The sequence below is a fragment of the Triturus cristatus genome, chromosome 1_2 (genome assembly GCF_964204655.1).
Source record: "Triturus cristatus chromosome 1_2, aTriCri1.1, whole genome shotgun sequence".
NCBI lineage: Eukaryota > Metazoa > Chordata > Amphibia > Caudata > Salamandridae > Triturus > Triturus cristatus.
In genome coordinates, this window is record NC_140580.1 from 715,236,782 (window position 1) to 715,259,282 (window position 22,501).

Here is a 22,501-nt window from a genome sequence, read left to right on the forward strand (position 1 = left end):
AGGAAGGGAGGGAAAGAAAGAAAGAAAACGAGGGGGAGAGATGTTAAGAGTAGGGTGGTAGAATGGAATAGCGCTTGAGAGAAACTATCAAATCTAAAAATCACTACAACTGGTCACCAGCTCCCGGGATTCGAACTGCTTGGCACATTAGGAGATCGATAAAAACAGTGCTTTGCAACGTGTTCAGCCTTTGTTCAAATACAAGTTTATGGCCATGCTTTGTTTTTACGTTAATTGTGTTTTCACTTTACATATTTCTGCCAGCTCATATGGAAAGAAGTTATTAACATTCCAGTACAGCACTCTGCTTACATATTTCTGAAAATGCTGTAATGGTGCTTCAGCAAGCTGTTCACTGTTGATTGGAGCTGTAACCCGAGGGTGGGGGCGGGGAGGGACGGAGCCGGCAAGAATTCACTGTAAAGAACGGGGGCGGCAGGACAGCAATGAAAGCCATCCATATCTATGTGACTTTCTTAAGAGAAGGAAACACGCAAGCGAAGAAAGAAAGGGACACAACGAAGAGGAAATAAGGTCGACGCATTAACCTGAATTTAATATTCAGGTTAATAGCTTCCTTGATGAGAGAACTGGAGATCGACAACAAAGCATCACATTTTCACCCAGAAAAACGCGTTACTTGGGCTTTCTTCTCTTGATGGTGTAGACAAGAGGACCTGAGGCAAAAAGGAAGGGAGGGAAAAAAAGAGGGTGAGAGATGTTAAGAGTAGGGTGGTAGAATGGAATAGCGAGAGGAAGGAAGAAAGGAAAGAAGGGAAGTTGGAGGAAGGTGGTATAGAAGGAAGAAGAATGGAAAAAAGAAATCAAAGAAGAAAAGGAGGAAACAGGAAACTAATGCAGCGAATAAAGAGCAAAGCCGAGGCAAAGAAGCTTAAATCAAAGCAAGCAAGACGCGGGGCCGCGAGACGCGCTCTGTGGTGGGGTAGGGGGAGGAGCGTTGAAACGCGCGCTTGGGAGAGCAAGTGAGAGGAAAGCCAGATGGCGCCTGATCGAGCGATGCGAGGAATGCGCGTTACTGTGCGTGTAACCGCACGCTCTATGCCACCCAAAAAGCTGTGGTCGGCTTTTTGAAGCCCACTCACTAAATGTCTGGCCAGAGCAGCGCATGCGCTGGCTCAGGCGAGACCTAAATAACAAGGCATGGGACGGCGATCAGATGTAGAGAGCGAAAAAATTTCAGGCAGATCACAGTCTCTTAATAACACAACTACCTGAATGTACCCAAGTCTAAGCATCATATTTGGCGCGCATGTCCCTGTAACGGAGAAGCAGATCTCACAGATAGGTGGAACCACACCCATTCCCTGGGAAGCCAAGGGAGTGGGAATAGAGCGAACTTGACATGAAAACAGAGCCATACAGGAAATTAGTGCTTTGTATGAACGCTTAAATGGAGGTTTTTTTTGGCCGTGCAGCAGACAGCATAACAGCGTTTGACAGGTAAAGGCGCAAAGCATTGTGCCGGTCATTGCACAAATGTGTCTGCGAAAGCCATGTGTGTCTCTTAACATCACACTTAGGGAAAAAATGGCGCTGATTCTGATTCTGATATGAACGTTTTATAAATATGGATGGCATCTTATGAAGCAGCAGACATCAAACACCTTTTCGAGTGCTACAAAACTGTTAGATGTTGCTTTTTATGTGAGAAAACAAATTTCTGCGAGCAGCTGCGAGTTTAAAGTGGCTGAATGAGATTTCCAGAGCTGCTGGAGTGCACTGGAAACTAATAAATCAACACGGCACCCGTGCTTTAGCTTAAACATCTGAAGCTAAAGCGCAGGTGCTGCAATTGCTTCAGAAATAAAGAAAATGTCAATATTTTTTCTGCTTCTTTAATTTTGAAGCAATCGCAATACCTGCGCTTTAGCTTAAGATGTTTAACGCTAAAGCGCCGGTGCCTCCACTGTAACAGAAAGTAAATAAATAGAAGAAAAACACATGGGGCCACTTCATCGATCAAAATTAACAAAAAAGAAAAGCATGGCCACCATTATTCCAGCCCAGGCATGCCGCGCTGGTCAAGTTTAAAAAAAAAAAGTTGCGGGAGAGCGGAGGAGAAAGACATTAAAGTAAATAGTGCTCAAGGCTATAATTGAAACGTACCGAGTAGCATCACCTGTAACGGGGGTCCTCATGGGAGGTTACAAGAAGAGAAAAGGTGGTACTAAGGAGGGACTACAAAGCCTATTGACCAATGAAAGGCCACCATTTACAAAGGACAGTAACATGAACCAATTGAAAATATGGGTGGAAACTGGGTGGAGCTTCATGCCCATATCCTGAATACAGCATGTCTCGAAGAGACAGCACAAGCGCTGCCTAGGTGAGACCTAAAAAGATAATAAGTGCTTCTGGAAGAACGCAGCAATATGTCTAAATGGCCCAAAGCCAGCCCTCGAATTTACCGTCCAGCTAAATGAGTGGGTGCATCATTTTAGTTTATGGTACTCATGTGAACAAGGTGAGGAAGATTTTAACGGTAGCCTTTTGGAAAAGGATCTATCTACTAGGTCGAATGCCCTAACACTTTTTACCAAAGTAACCCTTGCAGCAATTAATATGTGCATTCCAGCTAGAGCCCCTGGTCCAGACAGGATTCTGAACAATCTATACAGGGAAGACCCAGAAGTGTTGGGTCTCTATATTAACCACCTGTCTAATGCCATTCTCATGGATATGGAGATTCCCGCTTCATGGAAGTTGGCAGAGATCATATCAATTTTTAAAAAGGGGCACAGAACAGATCCTGGTAGTTATAGACCCATTAGCTTAATTGATTCTCTGCAGAAAATATGTTGTAAACAAATATAAAATAGGGGTTCCAGACAACGGCGGACACGGTGACCGCACTACCCTGTGTTGTTCCCTTTGTTGTCACCTGGTAGTCAAATGTGGGGTGAGCGTGCATGGACCAACTCCAGCACTCGCCGTCGTTGAGTGCCAACTGCTGTGCAGAAAACTGATAGACTGGGATTTGGTGGAGTGGTGCACAGCTCGTTAATACAACAGTGGTGGTCAAATAGTCAATGAGTCCAGATGTATAATAAATCTTTTTTTTATTTTTCTCAGAAATAGTTTGCCAGCCAACGCGTTTGTTTAAAAATTGAACTTCTTCGGGGCATAAGTGAGCATTCTTGTAAAATCAAAATGGTAAGGTGGCAAGTGTTCAGCGCGGGGGCCGCCTTGATAAGGGCCTGTGTGCGCTAAATCTGTCAGGCGAGCTGGAAGTGGCGTTTAGAACACTTGCCACCTTACCATTTTGATTTTACAAGAATGCTCACTTATGCCCTGAAGAAGTTCAATTTTTGAACGAAACGTGTTGGCTGGCAAAATATTTCTGAGAAAAATAAAAAAAAGATTTATTATACATCAGGACTCATTGACTATTTGATCACCACAATATGTTGTAAACAAATATCTTCATGAGTGGATTTTAGAAGGGAATTTATTGTCTGATTTGCAGGCCGGGTTTCATGCTCATGTTAGTACCCTGGATCAGGTTTTTATTTTTTGTATCTATTTTTTGGAGGGAAGTAATAATAAAAGGGGGGAAACTGTTTGTAGCGTTCGTGGAACTGCGAACAGCTTTTGACCTGGTATCAAGGGGCAAACTCTGGAAGGCGTTGGCCGAGCTCGGGATCCCTGATAGTCTACTAGATATTTTGAGATTGCATGTAGATAACATGGCCCAGGTAAGGTGGAGAGAGGAGGGGCAGCTAACAGAGTCCTTTAAAATCAGGCGTGGAGTCAGGCATGGGTGCATTTTGGCACCAACCGTGTTTTCACTATCTATTAATAGAGTGGTGCGCCAGCTTGATAGCGATGGGTGCGTGTAAGAAAGTGGGTTTCTGTTGCAGTAACCCCCCCCTCATTTTTTTGCCTAATAGCTGATGCACTTTTCCTTGTTGTACCCTGGGCTCCTGCCAATCAGGTGCTCAGGGCCTGTGTTCCTTCACTAAAAACTGCCTAACAGCCAAAACCCAAATAGGCAAACCCTGGCCACATGTCAGCCCCTGGTAAATGGTACCCTAGATACCCAGGGCCTTGTGACCAGGGAAGGCCTTTAAGGGCGGCAGCACTCATTGTGTCACCCTTAGAGGCCCTGTACCCTAACACACGCACACTGCTGGGTACAAGACAAAACAGAGAGTCGACATGGCACACATCCCTGTGTGCCATGCTCACAACCTACACTGCCCTGGCATACATCAGCCACCCCTCTAGCTGGGTGCCCTATGCCAGTGGTGTGGGCACAGAGGCAGGAGCCCTGTGCCCCTACAGTACCCAGGTCCATTCCTGGGTCCTGTAAGTGCAGTGCTGCCATCTAAGAGTACATGGTGCTGGGAGCTTGTCAAACACGAACTCCACAGCACCATAATGGCTGCACTGAAGACTGAGAAGTTTGGTATCAAACTGCTCAGCACATTAAACCCACACTGATGCCAGTGTGGGATTTAATGTACCAAGCACCACAGAGGGCATCTTAGAGAGGCCCCCTGAAACCTAACCTACAATCCACGTCTGTTCTGAGGCTGCCTAGGCTGCCACACAGCAGACATGTTGCTGGGCCCCTGGGTAGGAGAGCCCCTGCTCTCCTGGGTCTGCAACAATGCACATCCTGGGCGAGGTGCTAAATCTCCTCTCCCAGGATGGGCAGGGGGACGCTTCAAAGGCATGCCGCCTCTGTGAGCTTCCCCAGGCCACTGCAACCCCCCACTCTGGCGGGAAGCTTGGCCGGAAACCCCAAATAAGGACAGGGGATGCGCCAGCCTGCCAACCCCACCCCTCAGGTGGGGGAGGCGAGGTGAAGCACATCTCCGGGCTCTCGCCATCTTGAAGATGGGAAGCCCTGCCCAATCAGGATTAGGCTACTGCCTCCCTCCCACAGGAGAGAGGCAGGATAGGGGGTGTACCCACCCCAGGACAGGGACCCACTGGTCCCTGCCCTTCACCTACCTCTAACGCCCCTAAATCTAGTATTTAGGGGCACCCTGAACCTTCCTTCCCCAGATTGCAAAATCCGAAGAAGAGCTAGAAGAAAGAAGACCTGCCCTGCAGCTGCTAAGAAGAGGAAGACACCAACTGCTTTGGCCCCAGCCCTACCGGCCTGTCGACCCTCGAACCTGCTCCTGCTCCAACCCGGCATCTCTTGTGGCCAGCAACCTCACAAACCCCAGAGGACCTGGCTACCCCTTGACTCTAAGCCCCCTGGGACTCCCATGAGTAGAGGCTCTACTCAAAATCTACTTCTAATCGCTGGCAGCAGCCCGGAACCGCGAACCCAGCGCACTCTGCACCCGCCAAGCCTGGCTTGTGCCGGAGTGAACAAAGACCACGATGATGACTCCACGGCGACTTAGACCCCGAGTCCGGCACCCAAGGACCTCCCTCGACACTCCTGAAGAAGCCTGCAGCCTCAGAACCAGGTGCCCCCCCAACTGCAATCAACAGAGGGTAAGATTTCCCGACACCGAAAGGCACCCCTGCACCCGGCGCCCCGCGGCCCCCTGTGCCCAATCCTGGGGTACCTACCTATCCTCCAACTACCCAACATACCTCTCGAGGTGGTGGTGGCACCTGAAGAATCTTCGTCCCCGAGCTTACAGTCTTTTTCTAAACCGGAGAGTTCCCATTGAAATCAATTGAGCGCCTGAAGGCTCAAAAGCACCCTGCACCCAGCTGCCCGAATGGCCCTGGCAGTGCAACCTCTACACCTATCTACTTCCCCACTTGCCCTGAGCAAGTGACCAAGAGCCCAGCTCCCACAGCCGCGTGGCCTGCTAGTCAGCAGCCACCAACCAAAGCCCCCCTACCTCTCATAGGATAACATTGGGCCTAACTCTCTCTGCACCCGGCCGCCCTTGTGCCGCTGAGGGTGAACCAACTGTACCTACCTGACCCTGGGAGACCCCTGAGTCTATGCCCAGAACCTTAACTCTGCCAGTCGAGTACTTACCTTTAAACCGATAACTCAATTTTCTCCATTGGGTAACATTGACTGGCTTTTCCTGAAATTTCTTCTAAGTGTGGACTTTTCAAAACTTAAAATATTCACCAAAAATCAGCCGAGTAACGAAAACACTCACCTGCTCTTAGGTGAGCTCCCAGTGCTGGATCTTGGTGCCCAGCACTGACTCTGAAGAATACTTACAACTGTACTTACCAGTAACCCAATTTTCTCCCATAGGAAACCATTGACTGTTTGTGAAATTTCTTGTCAATTTCTGTAATCTTTAAATATTCTTTAAAAATCGTATAATTTCTGAAAACGTAATTACTTACCTGTTTTGGATAAAGGTCCCAGTACTGAGTCTAGGCACCCAGTACTGGATTACAAAAGTAACGAGAACATACTATACCTGCAACTTGAATTTTCTGCCATAGGGAATCATTGACTGTTTTCTATGAAATATTTTCGATGTGTCAACTTTTAAAATAGCAAAATATTGTCTAAAAATCATCATAGAAATTAAGTCGACTTTTATCACTTGATTCCAAGTACTGACCCAGGACTGAATCTAGGATCCAGTCCTGGAATTCCAAAAGTAATCCTAAAAATAATCTGTGGCAAATAACTTGAAACTTCCATTGAACTCAATGCATTATTGTGTTTAAAATTGTGTTGCCTATTGCAACCACTTGTAACTTGCTACAAAAGTCAATTGCATATTGCAAAAGTATTTATATAAAGCATCTCATTCTGAGAAAGTATATTTTAATACCTACTGTTGGTTCTAAAATAAAACAAGCAAATATTTTTTATATATAAACCATTGGCCTAGAGTTCAGTTATTGAGTGTGTGAGACCATTTGCTGGCTGAGTGTGTGCAACAAATGCTTTACACTGTCCTCTGATACTGCCTTACTGCTCGACCAAGCTACCACTTTAGAGAGTAAGGTTATATCTAACTTTAGCCTCTGCCAAACCTCTGGGGACTGTGGACTCTGTACACCCTGTACCTATTTGGGAACAGTATAAACAGAGCCACTTTCTCACAGTGCGACACCCCAAAAATCAGAAGGAGCAGGGCTCCGGCCCTTCTCTTTGCCGTTGATACTTTATTAATTTCACAATCTTCCCACGGGCTCCAACAACTGTTAAATGATTTTAACTCTTTTTGCACAGATCTAGGGCTGGAGTTAAACAACACAAAGACAAAGTTGATGGTCTTTTCTCATGGTGTTTCAAAACCTTTTAAAAAGAGTATGTTAGTTGGGGGCAATCCGATTGAACTGGTTTCCACTTTTGATTACCTAGGCATTCGACTTACCCCGATGGCCACCCCAACATGAGAAAGCACACCTTGCATTAATCCAGCAAACCTCACATATCACTAGGATTCATAGAAGAACTGTGTCTAGAAAGGTGGCCACAGCACTTGAAATTTAGAACACCAAGGCCCTTGGTTTAGCCTTTTATGGAGCAGAACTGTGGGGAAGTGAGAATATTGACAGTCTATCTGTGACTGAGAATCATTTCATTAAATCCCTATTTAATCTTCCAGTAAGCACTCCCCTTAGTGCCCATTTGGAAGTAAAATTCCCTGGTTACAATCCCTTAGGGCACTTTTAAGAAGTTGAGGCTGGAAATATATTGGATGGACCCAGAGACATGGCTCTGATTTAAAGAAATTACTGAAAATTCATTCAGGGGGAATGTGTGACTGAAGCTAAGGGGTCACTTACTCTAGTATTTATAGATTTTAAACCTTATCCCCAATACGATTCAACTATTGATGAGATAGTCCCAGCCATGGTGTGAAAATTGTTTCTCCAATTCCGATAGAAGGCCCTTCCGACCAGGGCGTTTTGCAGTAGATGGCAATCCCAAGTATTATTGGGCGATCAGTGTCCAGCATGTAAAGAAGGATTTGAATACCTGCCTCATTTATTATTTTTCTGCCCTTTTTACAAAAATCTACGGTCACATTGGATTGTCCCCTTATGTAGGTGCATTTGTTCTAGACACTATCTTGAAGTGCTTGAATCCTTAGTACTGACACTAGGAGAGTTGTGGTGTTTGGCCTAGCCAAAGTTTTGTTGGTCCTATGGATTAGGCACAAGAAGCGTATCGGGTGATCTTTTTAATGGACTTGGAATTGCATTTTGGCTTCTTGCACCAGTTTACATTCCTAGATATATGTATTGATCGACCCCTTTCTCTTGTCCAATATTGTATGATGGTTTTTATATCATTTTATTACTTGAGATGTATGGATATAGGTGCTGGTTTTTTAGTTTTAATATTTATCTAAAGATTAACTAAAAATGCTAATATCCTTTAAAATGAAGTCCTTGTTAAATAGGCCTCTTGTAATTGCTTTTTTCTTTTTAAGCACCTATTGTTGTGTTTTACTAAAATGTATTCTTAATTCTTTTTTAAACTATGACGGTTATATTTATAATATTATTGTGATGTGTCCTTTATAAGATCTAAGTGATCGAAATACAGATGATGATGAAGTCCATTTCCAGACACCAAAAGTGATTTAGGGTCTGGGTATTTAAATTTTTATGTTGGGGTTCTGCTTCTTTTGAAGTGCTCACTTTTATCTCTCTTCTTCCTCTTGAAATACTGTATGTCTCAGCAGGAGAGACTCCAAAGCTTATAGTCCCACAACACAGGCCATGGTAGTGACTAGAGTTGACACCTGGATGTCAACTACGGTGATATATGCATCAAAAGGTAAATCCGGGGCTCCTGGTCCTACTCCATATGAATTCCTTATCAGTCCCTTCTCCTTCCTGAGATGTGTCCACACCCTTTCCTTGTGATCTATCACTGAATCAAGGAGCACCCTGTGAAGTGTACAGGGGGAGTCTCTCTCTCCCTTCTCCAGCATGTCCCACCTAGCTCACAGGAATGCAAATCTGTCTGGGGGGGGGGGGGGGGGGGGGAGTCCTATACTCCTCAGGTCTTCACCAGGCAGGTTTGGGCTTCCCAAAATGGCAGGGTCCTTCATGTAATGTACCATTACAAGCACACTTGCGCTCAGTTTATGGACACAGCACATGCACTCTTCAGTACAGTTGACTCCATGGAATGTGCCATCACAAGGACAGATATATTCATCCCTCACATCAATTCTGTGCGCACTGCTCAGTACTGTAGACTTTCTGTGCTGCTCGCAACCACCCACACTGTCAATACGCACATTCCCCATGAATGCACTTCACCCTTCACGTATTGTACTACTTGCAAGCACACATACACTCAGCACATGCTTTCACTGCGCACGCTCTTCACAGCACTACATCTCTCATGTATTGTATTCCTCTCCAGTATACATTCACCCAGTACACTCACCATGCATGCACTAAACAGTACTGCTCTATCTCTGTACTATAACCTTCCCAGGCACACATAAATACTGCGCGGTCACCACTCCTGCGCATCCAGCACTCTACATCTAACTGATGCAGGCCAAGGGTGAATAAAGCACACAGCAGCGGACCTTTAAAAAGCTGAGAGAGCCTGTAGACCTATGACACAGGTTTAAAAGGACCTGTTCACTGCTACTGATTACTTCACCGTCTGCTGCCACCACCACGCTCGAGTTGATTAACTCTTGGTGAAGGCAGCTGCCTTCCACCACCATGAGGGAAGCACTTTGGGTGCCCCTCCTGGTCAAAAAAGATCGCAACCCGTGACACAGGCATATGTCATGGCACACATGCATGATCCGTGTTTGCCTTTGACAACAACAATGAGCATTAGGGAGCTAGACAACAGTACAGTTCAGCACTCAGGGCAAGGGTACATGTCCATAACCATGCCGAGGACATGACGGTATTAGCCACCAAGGTATGCAATGCAAGATTGGAACCAATACAGGTACTCTGGTTACAAAGCACCTTAGTTGGAATAGTAGGTGGGCCTATTGCGTCAGACCGCATATTTATCCATCTGAACACACACCTGGTGTGGTAACCAGGATTTCTGTTTTAGTGGTGAAAATGCGGTCTGTTAAATTTGCATAGTCTTCTTGCTTTAGAAAAAAGATCCTATTTTCTCAAGCGTTGACATCTGTTTAGTATCAAAACCTAATTTAGTTAAAATGTTATAACAGTTAAATAATGTCACATGATTTGCCACATAAATTGGCTTTAATCACTTAATAGTCCACATAGTTAGCCTTGGTCTTCCCACAAAATGCAGCCAAACCTACCACATAATTTGGTCCCGCAAAGTCGCATAATTTCAGAGGTCTTCTCTGAAGTGCAATCCAGAGATAGATCCCTCCGCTATCCTTCTCAATCCAAATAACTGACTAACATATCCCCCACTCAAATTACTTTCATATTTCACTAAACTTATTCAACACTAATCCTTTATGGGTTCCAGAGTAGCGCGCTACTCGCCAAAAATCGCTTCAACACCCCATCAGGGGTAACAAGCGCTATATTAATGGAAACCTTTTTCCCTTTTCTATCCGTCCGCTATCCTTCTCAATCCAAATAACTGACTAATATCCACTACTCAAATTACTTTCATATTTCACTATACTAATTCAACACTAATCCTATATGGAATCTGGAGTAGCGTGCTAGTCACCAAAAAAGCGCTTTGACTCCTCGTCAGGGGTAGTAAGCACTATATAAATGCAATTACAATACAATCTCAAGGGAATTAAGCCAAATAGAGCAGACAGGGAGGACACATTTCTAAGAGATCCAATAATGATTCTTTCTAAAATGTTGAACATTTGTGTAAGAAGGCTGAAAGTTTACTTTGACAGGAGTAACTCAATGGAGATTTATACTTTAAGAAGATTGTTTTTTTCACTCAATGCACTATGGAAAAAGGTTTGAGCAGGAAGATGCAGTCTCTTCAACTCATTTAAAAGCATTGAGTCCTAGGCTTTTTCGATATTTGGCAACAGACCTTGAGAATACTTATGTAAGAATCCAAGCTTGCTGCTAAGGTTTAGTGTAGTCTTGTCTTTGAGTTCAAACATTAACATAACAGACAATGTCCTATTTGTGTTTGTGACCTTTTGCAGAGTTTGGTTTCCAAGTTCTTTGCTCAGATACCTTTTGTTATACGTTAGTTGGCAGTCACTATGCATATCTTGTACAATTGAATGCACTTCATCTTTTGTTATTTGTGGGTGTCTTGATTTTATGTGGCTATACTATAAATCTCTTCCCGCGTAGTAGTAACTGTGCATCTGACCACCTATCCTACTCCTCATTGGCTCCTTGGTGACTGGCACCCTTTCATGCCAATAAGGATGAACCGCTACCCATCAACCAGTTCCTGTTGAGTACTACAAGAGTGTTTGGCTTGATTTATCATGGTCATTAGGACCTCAGACAGGGTAGCATCTCCCACAATCCAGTAGGTTTTCCGAGGCCGCCACCAAGACTTCAGCCAAGAATGCATTTAAGCTTGAAGGAGATGAACGGCACAGCTTTAGATATGAATCGGAGCCAGGCAATTTGTTTGGATGGCTACAGGGGCTTGGATTGCAACCCATCTCCTCGGGTGACTGCTCGCTCATTCTGGAACCGTACTCCCTCTCCTTGGAGATGTGACTTTTCAAAACAGGGCACACCGGCTTGGGGGTTGTGAACATAGAGGAGGAAAATTGAGATGTACCCGCCTCTAGATATGCATCTCAAACTTCATTGGATTCACGAAGACCAAGGGTCTTTAACATGGCTTACAGTACACACAATCAGCAACAGAGAAAACTCCAAGCAGCAAAATACAGACCCACCAAAGCAATATGTTCTTCACCGAGTTAATCAGAGAGGGCCCCACGACAAAGGGACTCCTCTGAAAGTCAGTTTATGCCCCCCCAAACATGTGTACATTGGCAGAGATCCAGCAGCAAGCATGGCAGACCGAGCTGCCCAACCTAGCAACTATCCTGAGCTAAAATCGCACAGCTCCCCAACCCCGGCCCCACCAGCTCTACAGTCTCATGCTCAATACTGTTCAAACTGTGTAACACAAGGGATAGCTCTCCTGCTTGTGGCCTCAAACTGTAAGGGCAATGTCACTTGATTGGCAAATCGACTGTGTGATGACACAATTCATGTGGTATTTAGTATTGTTGTTAGGTGATATCTGGTAAGTATAACAGCTTTCCTTTACATTTAGTCGTACATAATGGGGTGCATTCATTTCCACATTTGTATTTGATTCAGACATCACAAGAGATCAACAAATACAGATATTTAAAATTATTATTCTTGGGACATGAATAAAACTATTTAATTTCTATTTGAAATGATTAATTAGTACTGTTTTATACAACATACAGTTAATACAGTTAACAGAAATTATAAAAATTATACGTTTTTAAAATAAGATCAAAAAACTTTTAAAGAATTTAAACAAGTATTAACAGACAAATTCATTAGTGGGAGAGTTACATAGCATAATTAGATCTTGAGCTAACATGGCATTGTATCTTAAGTGAATAGGCGATATAAACCGTCGTCTAGCTTCTACCAATCTCGGGTTGGGGCAAATTAATAAAACATGATGCAGATCTTGTTGGCCGCCTTTGCATAGATCACATATGCCTTTAGAGTTATTTGTACCTTCCCACTTAGCTATAAGACTTAAGGCAGACTTAAAACAAACTTAAGACAAACTTAGGACAGACTTAAGACAGACTTAAGACAAAATCCTAACTTTACTACTACTAAATGCCTTCTGTGAATACCCAAAGTAGTAAGTTTAGGATTTTGTCTCAGATTAGTTCTGGGAATCGGGCCCCCTGGTATCACCAGACAAGTGAATGTGCCCTATTTCCATTCATTTAAGGCAGAGAATTCCCAGGTCATAAACTGTGCCCTGATGGAAGGCCTGTTTTGGTTTTCAAACAAGATTTTAAAGTCCCCAAGGATGGTGACGGGATGGTGGAGGATTAAGTTAATGTTACAGAAGAAGCCTACAATGTGAGGATTTGATCCTGGTGGTCTGCAGAGTAGGGAAACAAAGATGTGTATGATTTGAAGAAATGTTACATCGTAGTAGACATCTGTAACTGGGAACATAAAAGTTGATTACTTCCAGGTTTACACACTCTTTGTGGCTATCACTAGGCTTCCTGCTTGTTGGCATTGTGCACAATCAATGGATAAAATGCAGTGCAGCAGGTTTCTGTTAACAACAGTAGGTCTAGAAGAGGTGTTGTATAAAACTGTTGAATGTCAATTCTGTGTTTGAGTAATAATTTTGCGTTCATTTGCAGGTATATAATTATGTGCGACAAGTCTTGTTATAAGGCGTTTAGCACAAGTGCACTAATGAAGCTTATAGGGAGTATGTCATGTTTGCAGGGTCTGTTGCCAGGAGGGGAAATTATTTAGTCGTGGATGCTTCTAGATGTAACTGGAAGAGTGGATCTGTGACAGGGGGGTTGATAATGTAAATTTTGAGGGTTTGGTGTGATGGTTTTGCCTTGTGATGAGACAGATTATTTCCCGTATAAAAGTTGTGCGTTCCCAGTAGGTCGTAATGGAGTAAGCTTCCTTCACACAAAAACTGTGACAGCACTTGACAGGAGTGTAAGCTATACACACAGTATAGCATTTCCTCACACAGTGAGAAGCCCCTGGAGCATATGTTTCCTTACTCTCTCTCTCATGTGCTGCTAAACCCACACTCAAACCCCCCTCACCCCTTGATTCCACTTCAACCGCTCTTCCGCTGCAAGCCTACCCATTGTGGCCCTTCAAATACAATGATATCATTTTTTTTTAATTCGGAGCAGCCAGCAACTGTCATTTTCTAGTATGCCCAAACAGCTGCCATTTTCTGACAGATGCTTCACTACATGAAAAGCGTTGCACACTTAATATATCTTTCTTTTTAAATTTAGCAATCTAAGAATCTAAGTGGCGTCCAGCTTCTTAAATCGACCAATAAACAAAATAGGGCCTACATCATGGCCTACATCATTGGATAGGTGCACACATCCATGGTGATGCATGCGCAAAAATACACCATATTACAGGCAAATGCCAGAGACAGCGGCAACATTATTGTGCCTTGTTTTTGTTTCTTCTTTTTGCTGATGAAAAGCATTGGCAGAGCCAACACAGCAACAATTCAAGACCAATTGACTTTGCAGATGCTGGTTATATATAAAGGCATGCAGACATGCAGACACCCTTTGCTCCACCCCATCTTTTAAACACCACCACTGCATCACAGAACATTCACCAACAAAGCATGTCCGTCTGGCACTGATTGTCAGCTTTTTGGCATTGCCAATGCTTGTTTTATTTCACCGTTGGTTTTTATAAAACTCTTTTGTTGGGGGGGCTGCTATGCCCTTGCCAATATTATATAAAACTGCTAAAAGCAAACATATTTTGGTCTACAAAAAACCCACATTTCCATTGTAGCTTCGAGCATGAAGGGAACTACTTTGCGTGTAGCTGTGTTCCTTATGAAAGAGCCGAAAGCACTCACTCAGTGGATTTACCCAAAAGCTGAAGTGAGCTAACCAACCGCCCAATACTGTATGCTTTAGAAAAATGGAGAAGGCACAACAACAGACCAATGGGTGAAGAGGACAGACTGAAAGCCCTTGTAGGTAAGACTATTATATAAATAGTTTTAGTAAAAAAAAGAAGGAAAAAAAAGAGGTCTTGGCTGATACCAGACCCATCAAAAGGACTGCCAAAGCCAATAGGTCGCGCCTATGTAAGAGCTATTGGCTTTGTCAATGTGTTTTAGCCGTGTTGTACACCAGGAGTCTCCAACCTTTTCTGTAAAAAAAGCTACTTATGTTCAATGAAAATCATCCCGTGCTACTAATATTAGTAATGTAATAGTGACCACCCCATCCAAGATTGTCAGCAGTGATCACATCAGAGAATTAGGCAGTGTTACCAGCAATAAAGTGTAAAAGCATTATCATTTATAAATACCTCTAAATGGGTAATACATAACAGACATAGCTGTGATCGCCCTGGCATCAAGGTAATAATGAATCTCTTAAACAAATAATAGCTTTAAATACATTTTGAAAATGCAACCATTTTTCTCCAAATATCAGCCTATGAGGTCTAAAAATAAACACATTTTCATCACAAATAAATGCTTTTTAAATTTGGTGTATACATAATAATTTAACCAAAGAAAAGCTTCTATATTAGAAGAATGGGCTGCACACAAGAGAACTACTCACAGGCAGCTGGAGAGCTACTAGAATCACATGAGCTACTCGTTGGGGATGCCTGTTGTACACCAATATGGCTGCTGTTCAACATCGCAAAAAGTTAGTGGCATGGAGGAGAGTGTCGTGGGCTGGAGTGGAGTGTCAAAGAGTGGCGTGCAGTGGAATGGAGTGGCGTGCAGTGGAATGGAGTGGCGTGCAGTGGAATGGAGTGGAGTGCAGTGGAATGGAGCAGACGAGTGAAATGGAGTAGAGTGTAGTGGAGTGGAGGAGAGTGGTGTGAAGTGGAGTACAGGGGCACAGAGTGAGGTGGCGTATGGTAAAGTGACGTAGGGAAGGGGCGCAGAGTGGAGGGATGTAAAATGTTGTAGAGGGGAGTACAGTTGCGTAGAGTGGAGAGGCATAGAGTGTGGTAGAATGGAGTGGTGTAAAGAGATGTATGGTGTCGTACAGTGGAGTGCCGTAGAATGGAGTAAAGTGGCATGCAATTGCTTAGAGGGCCGTAGAGAGGAGTTCAGTAGCATAGAGTGTCACAGAGTGTAGTAGCGTACAGTGGAATACCGTAGAGCGGGGTAGAGGAGAAGAGTGGAGTGGAGTGTCAAAGAGTGGAGTGTCGTGGACCGTCGTAGAGTGGAGTGCCATAGAGTGGAGTGCCATAGAGTGGTGGGGTGTAGAGTGGAGTAAAGTGATGTAGAGTGGAGTGCCGTAGAGGCACATGGCTTGGCGTAGAGTGAGTAAAGTGTCATAGAGTGGAGCAGTGTGGAGTAATGTGGCTTGGAGTGGAGAAGAGTGGCGTAAAGTGGAGTGGCGTACAGTGGAGTAGAGTGATAAATTGGAGTAGAGTCGTAGAGGGGAGTGGCATAGAGTGGCCTAGAGTGATGTGGCATAGAGTGTTGTAGAGTGTAGAGGCATAGAGTGGCATGGAGTGGTGTACAGTGTCGTAGAGTGAAGTGTCACAGAGTGAAGTGACATAGACTGAAGGGGGTAGAGTGGAGTTGAGTGGCATAGCGTAGAGAGGAGTAAAGTTTTGCAGAGTGGCGTGGAGTGGAGTGATGTAGTGTAGAGTGAAGTGTCAGAGAGTGGAGTGGCATGGAGTGAAGTAAAATACCATGGAGTGTCGTAAAGTGGAGTGGCACAGTGTCATAAATTGGAGTGTCGTAGAGTGTCATACAGTGGAGTATGCCTGGTGTGGAAGAGCACTGCCATTACAAATAACCCATTGTCAATTGAAATTACCATTAGATTTGCAAAGACATACTGTTTTACTGATAAACCTATATAGCGCACAAACAATAATGTGTGGAAATGGCATCACCTAGTGTATTGATTTGTTTCACTTGTATTGAAATATTTGTTTCAACCACACTTCAGAATTACAAAAAAAATGTGCCTTATTTGTGCTTTCCTAAATCTGATATATTCTGAAATATTTGCACAGTAAATTTACAGACATTTAAATGTTGTTGTCTGCTAGGAAAAAAAACTTACCTTTCCCACCCCCAGTATCCTGCAAGAGTGTCACATAAGTCCTTCCACTCTGAAGTCAGCGAAAGAAAAGTAAACACCAGGCTCCCTTGAAAGACAGCCTGACATTTGACATCTGTCTTTGAAAGCACAGCAAATGTGACAAGAAAGAACAAAATGTAAAGGCTTGTTTACAGAAAGTGACCACTTGTGAAGAATACAAGGAGCAATGGTAAACAAACTATACTCTTTGGGCGGGACAAACAAATACGGACAGCCTAAATCAAATAAAGCGAGCAAATAGAAAGCAAGCTAATGTAAGTTACCAACCCAATGGTAAGCAATGGGCGGAATGCATTCCCAGGGAGACTTTGAGAATGTCTCCAAGATGTCTTTTCGCAACCAGAAAGCTATGCTGCCTGGTACGCTTCTACCTAAAAAGGGGGCCCAGATTAAGAAAGTATTTCACTGGCATACAAATGGTTAAGATGCCATACATATGCTGATAACATAACATGTATCTACCCGGTAACAAGTCTAGGAGCTACAGAATGTCTTGAGTCTGTATTTGTTATGTCTGTATGGTGTTATGCCTAAAAGGACAGAAAATGAGATGTCTGTGCTCACTATATCTGTTTGCTAACTTGCCCAACAGGGATAGATTATTGGAGGCATGCACTCTCTGTAGGTCTATGAGAAGATGCCTACTCCACACAGGCTGGCAAGGCCACAGATTTCCTGTATTAATGAGGCTGTAGACCCACAGGTTAGCCAAACAGTACAATACGTAACACACTCACACAGTACAACTCCGATAGGACTTAAATAACTTCAAGGGGTTCCAGCAGAACTCAGAACTAAGAGAATTTTCAACAGCACAGCTTAAACGCAACTCCTGGCACTGACATAGGCACAACACAGTCCCAGGCTATCTGGCTGGTGAAACATTTGCCACCTAAATGGTACATCATTCACATATATCTACTCATTCTTACACATAGAATGTCATCAAAGCCACTTAATTACGGAAGATGCATCAAAACATAACCACCAATAGTCGAGCAATGGACAACTGCACCACATCATAAACCAAAATCCATGCACACCATTCTCAACACAGATCTCTAACCGAATTTAGCCGGCTGCAATTCTCTACAGTCAAACACTAAACAATACATCAGTGTGCTCTAGCTTTGCCGCTTCAATCCAATATGACTAGCATCTGAAGAACAGGAAACACAGCCAAACACAATAACTTAAAATCAACAGGCCACTGTCACTGCATTCAACAAGACTCCTAGAATCGAAAAAAGGTGCTAAGACTTAAAAAGTTCTTCATTGCCATATAAATGGTAGGAACATGCTATACAGAACACTTAACATAACTTCTTACTATACCCACCAGATCCCAGTACACAGCTGGTATCCTCTTCTAGAATCCCAGCTAGGCATTATATATGACCAGTAATCCTCTGTATAGTCCAGTAACAACAATACCTCTGTGGATTGTGTGGTATGCCCAGTACTTGTCTGTACTGTTCAGTGCCCCATAGCAGACCTATTTCTTCTAGCATTACCCTTCTGTGCATCCTAGCAGCATTGGCGCTGGAAGTAGGGGTGGGAGGACTGCTGCAGCACCCAAAAAATAACCATGCAGGAGTTCAGAAGGTGTATGAACGATAAAGATGCTTTTTCATTTTCTGTTTATCTTGTCACATTTGCCTGGCTTTAAAGACAGAGGTCAAATGACAGGCAATGTCTTTTGACAAATTGCTACTGAAGCGCGTTTACTTCTCTTTGACTACAAAGTGAGAGGATTTATTACGTGAACTATGTGACAGTCTCAGTCTTGCTCGAGTACAGCGAGTGTGAAAGGAAAGGCTGTATGGCATCATTAGGTCTCACCTAGGCATCACTTGCGTGGTCTATTCGAGAGATGCAGTATTCAGGATATGGGTATGAAGCTCCGCCCACTTTCCGCCCATCTTTTTAATTGGCTCTTGTCACTGTATTTTGTAAATGGTGGCTTTTCATTGGTCAATAGGCTTAGTAGTCCCTCCTTAGTACTGACTTTTTTTTCTTGTAACTTCCCATGAGGATACCCCCCAGTTCAGCCAAAGCAGCTGCAGGTAAGAGCGGTGGGGCCAGCTGGAGGGGATATTGAAAGACGACCATGAGGGAAAATTGATTTTTACATGTGTTATTTCTCTGTACGTTATAATTACAGCCTAGCCCTAGGAGAACAATTTTCTTAAATCGTTTTGTAGGACACACTCTCCCGCAATGCTTTTTTAAAAATGTATTTATCCAGATTAGCACACCTTGGCTGAAATAATGGCGGCTGCGTCTTTCTTTTGGTTAGTTGCGATTCAAAATTGTTGCACGCCTTTTTTTCTCTTTATTTACTTTGGTTACAATGGCGGCACCTGCGCTTTAGCTTTAAACATCTTAAGCTAAAGCGTTGGTGCCATGATTGCTTCAAAAGTAAAGCAATAGACAAAAACATTTGTTGTCTATTTCTTCACTTTTGAAGCAATCACGGAACCCGTGCTTTAGCTTAAGATGTTTGCAACATTGTAACAAAAGTAAATAAATAGCAAAAAAGCATGGGCCCGCCATTTTATTCTATGTGTTTACTTTTGTTACAATCGCAGCACCCACACTTTAGCTTTAATGCAGCGAACTCTTCAAAAGTAAAGAAATAGAAAAAAAATGTTTTTTTCTATTTTTTTTTTACCTTTTAAGCAATCGCTGCACCCGTGCTTTGGCTTAAGATGTTTACAGCTAAAGCGCGAGTGCCGCAATGGATTTACAATGCAATTGCTCTTGCATTGCTGAAAGTTTGAGCTATTGGCGTTGCATTATTATTAGCAACGCCAAACTTTCAGCAATGCGAGACCTATTGCATTGCACATGATTGTTTTTATCTAACACACAACAAAATGTATTTATCTGTAAATGACCTGTATAAATGTTTTAGAATGTATCAGCAGTTAGTAAAGCACAAATGAAGCACATTTTCGTTAATCTGAAGTGTGACAGAAGCAAAGATATTAATAGGATTCAAACAAATCAAATTATTTTATTTGGTGATGCATATTCACTGAAGCCCGATTTCCATACAATATCATTTGCGTGATAGACTTGGCTTTATCAGTAAAACTTTTTGTTGCAAATGTAATGGCCTTTTCGATAGGATAATGTGCTTTGTGTAAATGACAGTGTGCTATCACACAATACTTTAGTAATATATTTGCAACAGTCTGCTTCAAAATGCACCACCGGCTACATACGACACAGCTAACACTCTCCTGCTGCATATGTTTGCTACTCTTAGTCCTTGTGTGACACTTGGGTTTTTCACAATCTCTCTGACTTCAATGAAGTAACTGATGGCAGCACCCCCACTCTGGAAATTGTTCCAGCCCCACTGCTCTGCACCCTGCAGCACAACACGAGCACCGGTCCATGCCACTTGTTTCTCTGCCTGCACCCTACTTTACCCTCTTAGCAACCCTCGGGTCATTAGCCTACCTATCAATAATCCGTGTACCAAACTTTTCTTCACTCATCTCAACCCTGCCGTACTCTTCAGCACTCCACTGCAAATACATGTGTGTATCCTCAGCATCGCTGCATCCCCACGTGTAAGCAGTGCAAGCACTTGTGAATTAGGTGTCACGCGTCTGGGAAACCCTGACCATGTGCCGCCTTATGTGCATCCCAACCCCGCCACCAGCTCCACGTTACCGACCTGTATGACCGTCTCCAGCCGCACGTCTGCCTCCGAGGCACTCATAGGCGGCTGCAGCTGCACCTGCCCCAGACCTTCGCCCTCAAGTCCTCTACAGCGGGGCAGCTTTGCTCAAGGGCGGGAGGGAGGGGTAGTTCAGTCCGGGGGTCCTTATCCCGTAATCTGCTAATATTTGGCCATCCCGGTCTTCATCCCCAGGGGTGTCATCTACCCAAAGGGGAATTCCTTAATGGTGAACGTGGAAGGCCGTCCATGGCGCCACTAAACACCAGGGCCCCGCCCCCGAGACTGTCCGTTGCCGAGCAAGAACAACACTGGACAGACACCGGAACCCCCAAAATGCCCCCTTCCATTGCCCCCTCCTTCTGAGAGTGTTGTTAGGGGGCCTGGGCCCTGGCAGCCAGTAGGAGGCAAGCCTGGGTCCGGGCACCGCCTCTTCCTGTGAGGTGCCATCCCGCCGTGAACTACAGGTCCTAGCGCCGCGACATAGTGTAGTCAATGAGCCTTCCAATCATACACTCATTGTGCGGGGCTGGGGGCTCATTACCTTAGGCTCCCCCTTGCATGGTACCAGTCCCACTCTTTTGAGCAGTCTCATTATTAGGATGTCAGTCTCACCTTTTGAGTACATGTTCACTCATTCGATGCGAGTCTCACTCATTGCAGCTAGGCTCGCTCTCAGCTAGTCTCAAAGACCATTGACTTTAGAGCAGATTCGCGACTGGATATCCTGTTTCTTCTACTTAGAAAATAGGGTTGGTGAAACACCCTCAATAGTCACTGTCAGTCAGTTCTGTGAAGTTGAACTCTGGCCATAGTAAAGCTTGGGTGGTGCGGATGAGGGCACCAGGACCTCGAGGTGAGTCAAGGATAGGAAAGCTCCACCCCCAAGCCATTACTATGACAACCGCAAACTCTCATCTCCATGGTTACAGCCAAACCACAGCTCTACACGGGAGTAATTTGAAAGGGCTGCTTGTATCTTTAACCAGAGCCCCTCCCATAGGTTAGAAGAACAAGGTCACACAGGAGAGAAATACATTTAATGCAGAGTGATTCACAAGGAGAGGGACATTCCATGCACAGGGAGGAATTCCACAAGGAGTGGTACATTCAACGATGAGGGATTCCCAAGGAGAGGGACATTCAATGATCAGGGATTCCCAAGGAAAGGGCCATTACATGCACAGGGATTCACAAGGAGAGGGCCATTCCATGCACAAGGATTCATTCACATGGAGAAGGACATTCCATGCACAGTGATATGTATCCCGCTCAAGAGGATGAACTCACTGAATAAATATGCATCTCGTGCACAAGGATGCACACAAAGGAGGTATATAGGTAGCCCGTGCACATAAGTGAATTAAATTCTCAGCATAAATATGCAACCCATGCACAGGGATGCACAAACAAAGGGCACAGGGGCAGAAGAACAGGGACGTGCTCCTCTACCTACCCCAACCCAATCCGTGCACTGTGGACCCACAGGACACACAATTAGACAGCCAGGGGCGTAATACAGGCCCCTGCAGCCCCGGCGGTGCAGGGTGGGGTCCAAGTGTTCTGAGGGTGGGGTGGATTGAGCGGACTGCAATTCAGCCCAAAGCATACGACTGTTTGTGATAGGGTGACCAACTGGCATTGGTGCAAATTCAGGACGGTGAGTGTAAAAATTCAGGACAAAGGGTCAAAATTCAGGACACAAATTCAGGACAGGAGGTCAAAATTCAGGACAAAACTTCAGGACAATAGGTACGTTTTACAGACACATCAGAGGAGGTCGCGCAATAGTATACAAGTAAGCCCATCCATATCCAAACATATTCAACCATTTGCAAACCTATCCATCATGTATCCTTCCATCTATCATTTCACTCATCCATCCCTTCATCCATTCTTTCACTCATCAATCCATTATCCATCCATCCACCCTTTCACCCTATCCATCGGTACACTCATCCATCCACTCTTCTACCCATCCATCCAGCCATTTACCCTTTCACCCATCCTTTCACTTACTCATCCATCCACCCAGTCACTCATCCTTCCACCCATCCACCCTTTCAGTCATCCATCCATCCTCCCTTTCTCTCTCTATCGACCCTTTCAC

The 22,501-nt window shown here is 44.2% G+C and overlaps 1 protein-coding gene across 2 annotated transcripts in view; it reads right to left on the reverse strand.

Moving 5' to 3' along the window:
- The window catches only part of CROCC (ciliary rootlet coiled-coil, rootletin), a 435,495-nt gene extending 414,721 nt beyond the window's left edge, over positions 1-20,774 (reverse strand). For both annotated transcript variants that reach the window (XM_085608590.1, XM_085608589.1), the window contains exon 1: positions 20,389-20,774. In XM_085608590.1, the coding sequence (XP_085464716.1) occupies positions 20,389-20,433 (45 nt within the window). In that variant the 5' untranslated portion in view covers positions 20,434-20,774. The remainder of the gene's footprint in view (positions 1-20,388) is intronic.
- Positions 20,775-22,501: the final 1,727 nt, after the last annotated feature.